Raw genomic sequence first — 8,372 nt, 5'->3', positions numbered from 1 at the left:
GAACAGCCTGAATCCCTCAGTGATACACATGTCAAACTTGAGAAACTGGAGCAGTTGTTGCATCTCTACAAATTCAAAAGGCTCCTACCACAAGAAATAAGAACCTAACTTGGTAAAGCAATTTTATTTAAGTATTTGGAGGGAAATTTTCATATCATGAGTAAAAATACTAGCGTTGAATGTTGTTAAAAAAAAGTCAAGATGATGGGCTCTCTGTGCAAGCACAGAAGTTTCTGATGGAAAGGGGAAGTGAGGGTTTTCATAACATACTCCCTTTCAAATAAAAAATTAAATGCTACTTAACTGGAGTACATGTCATCATTTTTTATACAGTCAAGAGAATGAAAAAAACCGAAAAAAAGCGCAATTTAAAGAACGCAACCTACAATGGAATAAATTCATTCGCAGCAGAGACAGAATAAGACTGCTTTTATGAAAATTACAAAGAAACATGATACAACAAAAATAGGGTGAGGGGAATTTTCCACTAAGATTAAAAATGAAAAACAAAAAAAAGAAAAGTTCACTTTTTGAACACCATTATTATTCAAACACATATGAAGTTCCAACCTATTTTTTTTATACATGGGAAACACTGTTAAAGTGAATCTTCAAGAGTGAGAAGGCACCAGGAACTGTTGGTTGATACCTTTAATGCACACTCAAGAAAGAAGAAATGATCTGGCATGATGCAAAAAATCATTAAGTGTTTATATATATTCATATATCTTTTCATAAAAAAAAAGCGGCAACAAGTCATTACTTCAGTGCCAAAATGTATTTGTGTCTGGCTGACTCGCTCATTAAGATGATTTCTCACTTAGACCTGTGTGGTATTTCTGTACAGTGGTGGAAGTGGGTGATTTTGCGTTGTTGCATTTCTTATTAGATTGGTAAATCAAGCATTTTCTAGGTTCTGAGAAGCCAATCCTATGAAGTATTCCTAAGCTCTATGCAAATGGAATAATTAAATGCACTGTCTAGAATGGAATACTCATCTGGACGACGTGGCAATCCCACTGGATTCAGTTTGATATGTAATGTCTTGTAGCAGATGTTATAACAAAAATAACTTTTGCTTTTTGATTTACCTCACTGAGGCCATTAATGCTGTTCCTATAGTTGGTTTTCTGGAGTTGGATGACGCTTCACGGCTGTCCAAAATGAGTTTGAACCTTGACTCTCCAGAGTTTGTTCACTTTGTTGCTTATATTATTGCACTAGCTACTAAAGTCTTATATCTTCCTATATAAATCTAATTGTTCAGAGTGCAGATTCTATATTTAGATAATGAACTGTATGAAATAAATAAAATAAGGGGATTTTCTGGTCAGAGTTGCTGATATGTTGAATACCTTAATTATTTCTAAAGTAAACAGTTTTGGTGTATATTCTTAAAAACCTATGGTCATTCAGCATAAAAGCCTTGAAATAATACTTTAAGAATGGATTTGTTTCCTTCTCAAAAATGCATCAAAGAATTGTTTTAAATACAGAATCTGTGAGGCTTCCTACAAATTCATCTAAATCGTAATACAAACACAGTTTGTAATTCAGATAATATAGAAAGTTCTCTAGTGTCCATTGAAGTAAGGTCCCCAAAATGCAGTCTGTTTTGTTTCTGAATGGCAAAACATTAAGCGGTTCCACTGGCTGAGTAGGAGAACTGAGGAAAATGAGGTCTTCTCTCGTTATCTACACAATCCATGCTGTCATCTGGAAGAGGAATACAACATTAGACAATATTCCCTACCTTTTGTATTTTAAGTAAACAAACAGTAGGATAATACATGGTAAAGTTATTTCAGAAAATTTCAGTGTTGCCTTTTTCTTCTACGACTCTAAAGGACAAATAAAGAGAAACTCTTGAATCTTCCCATAATCAATGGGGATCACACCAGATCCTGACTGGTGCACATACACAGTTGTTTGGATGTTCATTTAAAACTGGTAGGAGCTGCATAGCTTAAATCCATATTCACTGTTCTGAATTTCTGGAAATTGCTTTCTGAGAGCAACAAACATGCTCAGTTACCAAGAAAATAAAGTATATTTTGCTTGAATATGGACATTACTCCATGCTCAATTGACTGCTTCATATACACAGTGTATATGGATATGGACATGTGCAAAACTCATTATCAGAATTAATTTCCAGTGGGAATGTGCAGATTTGGAAAAGATACCAGTACAAATAATTTCACTCTTATTAAACAGGTTTTTCATTTCCCAAACTGGAAAGACACAGAAAGTTTAACATCAATTTACCAACTTCTTGGTCAAGTACATATAGAAAACCATCAAGTTTAAACTGATGCTCTTTCACATGGGGCTGAAGAGACCTGGTAACACCATAGCAAATTATTTCTGGTGATCTGGAGAACACAGTGGGAAACAGTTGAGAAAACACTACCTTGGTCAGGAGGAGTGATTGTTATCATCTGTGCTGTAAATTCTTCATCAAAGTATCTTGTATCTGTTTCAGATGTAACTTGTGGCTTGAACAGAGGTACAAGCTATGAAAAGGAAAAAAAAATAGTGTCCATTTGCAGGTTCTTACAGTGCTGTTTGAAAAAAGTAGGATTTGATGTAGTTATAAGCTACAGCGCCTTTTCTTACATTCCTAAAATGTCTATAAAACACTAGTTCACAAAGAAGGAAGCATATATACTAAAAAAATACTTATTTAGGTGTGCATTTCCTATTTATGGGGCATTTAAGGCATGTTTTAATCCAGGATTTAATAGCACAAAGAAGCACTAAAATTTCACTCATTTTAGTCCTAAGAAGCACTAAATTTTCACAAAGAAGCACTAAAATTGCACAAAGAATCCTAAAATTTCAAGTAGTAACATACTTACAAATGTTTAAAAATAATAGTATGTACTGGTTTCCCACCTAATTATATGGAAATTGTCAACTGCATCTCATCAGGTTTATGCTTAAGTAGGATGCAAATGCAAGAAAGATGCTCAGCGATACCAAACTGGTCACCTGAGCCTGTGTATCACCACAAGGGTTGTAATACTGACCACAAAATTTCAGCTACAGAGTGACTATGTCTATGCAGCTCTGACTGGAAATGTGCTGGAGGTCTGACCAACCTGGGAGAATTCAGGTTAAGGCAGCAGCAACATTAAGCTTTTATACTCCTGGTCCCCAAAAGCAGTTTGTTGTCACCTCAGAACTTCGAAAAAGTGGAGGGCTTACAAAAACCCGAGCTCAGTTAGCAGTGAACATCCTCCTCTTGTTACACCAGGAGTGGCACTATTTGGGGTTTATTCTTGAGACTCGCTTGGGCAGACAAGGCTGGAAATCATCCATGTGTACCTAGGCAGCTCTGGCAAGAGCAGCTCCAGATGGAGCAGAGCTGCTTGACTGGGGCTGGAGGAGGAGCGCGCCTGGAAAGCGGGACGGCGGAGCTGGCTGCATGCAGATGCACAGAGTTGGAACACATACAACTTTGGAGGGCAACGGAGCTGGGATTCAGACCTTGCTCACCTCCCCACTGTGGCACAGTGCAGCAGAACCAGAATGTAAACACCGTTCCCAGCCCTCCCACAGAGGACACGGAACAGCGCTCGGTGCTGGGCTCCTGCTCGCCCACCACTGGGGTTACACGTGGCCATCTTTTAATAGCACAGAGCCACACCAGGCAACAATTTAGGAGCGTGATTGAAGAAGTATATGGCTTCCAATCTGAAACTGCAGGGAAAGGTTTATCAAGGTGAATGACAAGTTGCTCCAACTGGAATTATGCAGTGACCCCAAGGCTTGCACTTCTGTGCTTGCACAAATAAGAACGACACCGACAGAAATCACCGCCTAGAAAACATCAGCAAATCTTGAACGTACAGAACACCTCTTCCCCAGCCCCAACTTGTCCTCCTGCTTGGATGTGAAGAACCATTTGCTTGTCCAGTTGGTAAATGAGAAAACCACTAGTCTGAAGCTCCCTATCGCCAGGATCATCTTTCTGATCTGTTCTGAGAGCACCTGACAGTGTGTTGTCCTGCCTTACAAACAACAATCCAATGAGACACCTTAATTTTCAATATAAAGACATTAAGAAATGTAATCTCTATATAGAGTAGGATTTCCAAATACAAAGAAACATTTACAGTTTAAAATCAACCTTTAAAAACTAAGGGACATTAGAGACTGTTTATTAATAAGACAGTGCAATTACAGTATATATTCAACATCTTTAGAAGAGGTCTTTATGTCCTGCATTTAAAAAGGAAAAGGAAACAGGATATCCGAAAGTCAGGAGTCACTCTAAGCCTTACAGTTCCCCTGAAGCTACTGAAGAGGGAATGCTTCACATTATAATGTTAATAACACTTCTCAATCAAATCACACCAACATATTATATGTAAAACCCCTGCTGAGGATTCTTTCTCTCCCATTTTAACTCTATTCTTTCTCTCCTTATAGCAGTTTCTGCCTACTCCTTAGAGCAAAGCTGGGTTTCTTTTTGACAGGCTGTGCATGCACATGTGTGTTAAGCTCTATCTGTCCTTGTAAGCTAATGGTGGTTTTGGCACTCGCAGTGCCCCCAGTTGCTCTGCTTGCTGTGCACAGCACAGAGTGATTTAGGACTTGGGCACTGCAGCAAACACCTGAACTATGCACATCGGAACGGCTTGCAGCAGCAATCCCAAGTCAGAACACATGTGGAATGGGCTAGCGCTGCCTGTATCATTTTCCTTTTTATTTTAGTATCTGTTAAAAGCAATTTGAGACAGATTATGATGCACCCACAAGACATTTTTTTTCTCCTAGCTGTCAAATTCTGAACGTTAAGCTGGAAACAGAGGGGAAGCCACAGAAAGCTCCAGCGCTGGCTTTACCAAGCAAATATGTCGCTTTACTGAAAAGCTGTCACTGCAATAGCTCTGCAGTTCAACTGGCAGAGAGGTGCCACCTGTAGACTCCCACGGCTGCAGACCAGCATGACACCAGCAGGCTTATGCTGGTTTAAGAGACAAAAAGGACCAGGAAAAAAAAATGCATGTGATTAAAATCTCATTCCATATGTTTTGTTTGTTGGTGGGTGAAATACTGCAAATTAAATAGCACTTTTCTTTGCACCAGAGACAGACAGCACTATTCCAGGAGAGTCTGATGAACATTTTAAATCCTGGGGACAACCCCAGTTATTCAAAACTCCTTATAATTCAAAGCAAAGCTATGTTACCAAACAGCTTAATTACAAAGCAAGTGTTCTCGATTACCCAAGCCCATATTCATGCACATATTCATCACTACTGGAGATGGTGGGTAACCAAGTTTAGCACACAAACACCTCTCAGCAGCTGACAAAATCCAGCTTTTATCCATGAAACTGCAATTCAGGTAAATGCTGCAAGATCCTCTTTGGACCACCCAGAATGTAGGCAGCAATTACTCACAGGCTTTTTGGAATCTCTCCACTTACACAGCATGCCTACTTCAGATGCAGTCACTAACAGGACATAAGCAAAACGAGGATCTAGGCTCCTTGGATAGCATAACTGCAGGACTAGTTTCAATTAGCACAGAGTTTTCTCTAAAAGATGTGAACATCTGGAATTTCCTGGTTGTTTCCAGAACAATCTGAATCAGTACTACGATGGGACAACCTCTGAAGGCTTTCTCAGGCCTATGGATAAATAAATTGCCCCCAGCTTGTGTGATTTCTCTTCCATTCAGGGAACCAGAACTGCCATCAAAAAACAACTCCACTCAAGACATCTGAGCCCCATTATCAGCTTTTTACCTTTAACTGCATAAAAATTGCAAAACCTCAAGTATTCAGCTTGTCAGCTGGGTGAAAACGGGGACAACTTCCTGTTTAGAACAGGAATTCAGATCCACTTTTTATACTATACTGAATAAACTCCACACAACTCTCTCCTGCCCTCATGACCACATGAAGCTCTCCCTCACAGGATGCTTTGAAAGGGCAGAGGTCTAAACTCTTATCTACACTTTCAAGGCACAAAAACTTATTTTATGATTTTTCAGTTCCCTTTAACCACACAGATCTGTGAGGAAGTGAAAGAAGGGAAGGAAACAAAGGACTCTGTGTAGTCATATACAGGAACTGGACAATTCTCCTACTACAGTACAGGAGTTCAGTTTCTGATAAATTTCTTACCTGTTTCCACCAAAAGGATGGAGAATTAAACTGTATTTTGAGATCAAATGAGATCTAATACCACAAGGGACTGCTGGGGGAAGTAGAGAAACTGGGAAAGGCAGGGATTGAGTGAGATCATGTGGCACAAGCAGATGGGTACACTGGATCACCAGACCCACGTTTTAGTTGGCTGCATTTCACATAAGTGCTATGAAAATGTGGCTGGTGAGAAACAAATGGGAGAGGACAACAGCAGATCACCTTGAGAGCACAAAGCAGGACATCTTGGAGGAGTGAAATAATTATGTGAGAAGAAAGGGGCAGTGAGGCACAGGTAACTGATGAAACACAGTCCTACGGGCTCTTAGACTTGAGTGTTTCCCACTGGAAAGCCTACAGACTCAGTGGGTCTGATGGAAAACCAGCAAGAAATACTATGAACTGCAGATACTTCCCATCAATTCTTTCTCACACACAAAAAGTAGTATTAAGTTTGGATTGATGCAAAAGCCTATGCTTGTCTGCGCTTGTCTTGAATGCTGGAATTAGACTGATAAGGCAGGAAAAATGCAGTAGGAAAAAACAGCTCATCTTCCACTACTACTTCTAGGAATTTTTGCTTAAGATGCTCAGGAACCAGCAATAATCCCTAGTCTCACAAGGGATACATCAGTTAGTAAGAAGAAATGGCAACAAGAATTCACAAGAAAAGACATCTTAAAAGCCTAAAATACTGTCCAAATTTGGAAGCAAATTCAATTACATATTATTTATTCAGCCACAAACCCAAGTGTTTCATTGAGAGATACTCCTATCACTGCAAAATAAAAATTCAGAAGTAATCAGGTTACATATTTTAAGAAACACAAAGCAATTTAGCCTTGTTAAAAAAACCAAACTGCAGACCTTTTCTGTGGAGTGTTTCTGTGTACTTTACAGAGGGTAACAAAACTTGAAACATTCAGTATATTACAGCTATAGTTCACCTTGGGTGTACAGTTGTATAAATACCTTTTTCTCGTATACATCTTGCCAAACAATGCCAGCAAAGAATTTGTGCTGCATAATCTCCTTGGCATCATCAGGACCACCACCTAACCTGTAGGAGGCAAAATAAGTAATTAAATGTTTGAGTACAGTTATTTCTCTCATGCAATTTTTATTATAGGGTAGTGAAGAAATTCTGCGTTTATATAATACATTTGGGAACAGTTCTAGCATTTGCTACATATTTGGTTTTTTGTGCAAGGTATATTTTAGGCTTCAACACAGTTCCACTAAAAGATTTAAAAACATGCTAACAAACAGAATTAGAATAAAGGTCTCTCTTAGACAAGCAAACTAAAAAAAAATAATGATCACAATTCAAAAGACTTGTCCTTCAGGAAAGATGTCCTGGGGACCACAGCAGATCCTACAAGTAAAAGGTCTGAGCCACACACCCTTCTCTCTACACGAAAAAGTGACAACCCCCTACAATTTTCTAGAGCAGAGTGATGCCAGTAAAACCAAATTTGATTTTGAAGTGAAAGAGAGACAAGGCTTTTTAAGGCAACCTGATTTATGCAACCTGATTTAAATTTCCATTAAAGAAAACAGTTGACAACTGCAGTGATAATAGCACATCGTATGCAAATCTTTCCTCCTCCCTGGCTTCAGGAAAGCACAAAGGGTGTTTTATTGACTTGAGGTATATCAAGATAAAGCACTTCTATTCCGAAATAAAACTGTCCACACAGCTTATAGATGCAATCAGTTTAGTTGTAGTCTTGAGCTAACAGATGCTTAAATTTTGCTGTGGAGGTTAAAATGTTCTCTAGAAGACTGAGCCACATCTGCAAGCAAAGGCAGGCACCAAGAAAGCAAAGCAGATACTGGGTAAGCAGCAGGAGACTCTTTCAGGTAACAAGGTTAAGACGACACGGGATTTCAAGAACAAGAGGTGTTACCCTGTTCACCCAGGCTGACCTCCAGGACCTGCCTGTTCTCCAAAGCCTGGTGCCATGGGCAAACTCAGGTTTACCCCTGTTTTAAGAGCTTGACTCTACATGGCCAAGGCTAGAGCTATACTGCTACAGAAAACAGGGGCAAGGCCTGTTCTCTGAGCCTGAAGCCAAGATTCCAGTCAGGCCTCATTCATGCTCTGGGCCACATACAGTAAACCCTCTGCCCTAATACATGATTATCTGGGGATAGAGGGGAGGGGTTTGGTTCAAAATACCTCAAAACATCAGAGATAATATGAAGG

General features: G+C 39.4%; 1 protein-coding gene across 3 annotated transcripts in view; it reads right to left on the bottom strand.

The window, feature by feature from the left end:
* Window positions 1-412: 412 nt before the first annotated feature.
* The window catches only part of AKT1 (AKT serine/threonine kinase 1), a 73,443-nt gene continuing 65,483 nt past the window's right edge, over window positions 413-8,372 (bottom strand). For all 3 annotated transcript variants that reach the window (XM_071557403.1, XM_071557400.1, XM_071557401.1), the window contains exons 12-14: window positions 7,136-7,223; window positions 2,414-2,516; window positions 413-1,716 (exon numbers count right to left, since the gene is read on the bottom strand). In XM_071557403.1, the coding sequence (XP_071413504.1) occupies window positions 1,637-1,716; window positions 2,414-2,516; window positions 7,136-7,223 (271 nt within the window). In that variant the 3' untranslated portion in view covers window positions 413-1,636. The remainder of the gene's footprint in view (window positions 1,717-2,413; window positions 2,517-7,135; window positions 7,224-8,372) is intronic.

This window comes from Pithys albifrons, chromosome 6 (assembly GCF_047495875.1).
Source record: "Pithys albifrons albifrons isolate INPA30051 chromosome 6, PitAlb_v1, whole genome shotgun sequence".
NCBI lineage: Eukaryota > Metazoa > Chordata > Aves > Passeriformes > Thamnophilidae > Pithys > Pithys albifrons.
The sequence above is the reverse complement of the archived record's forward strand: the minus strand, read 5'-3'. Positions and strand labels throughout refer to the sequence as shown.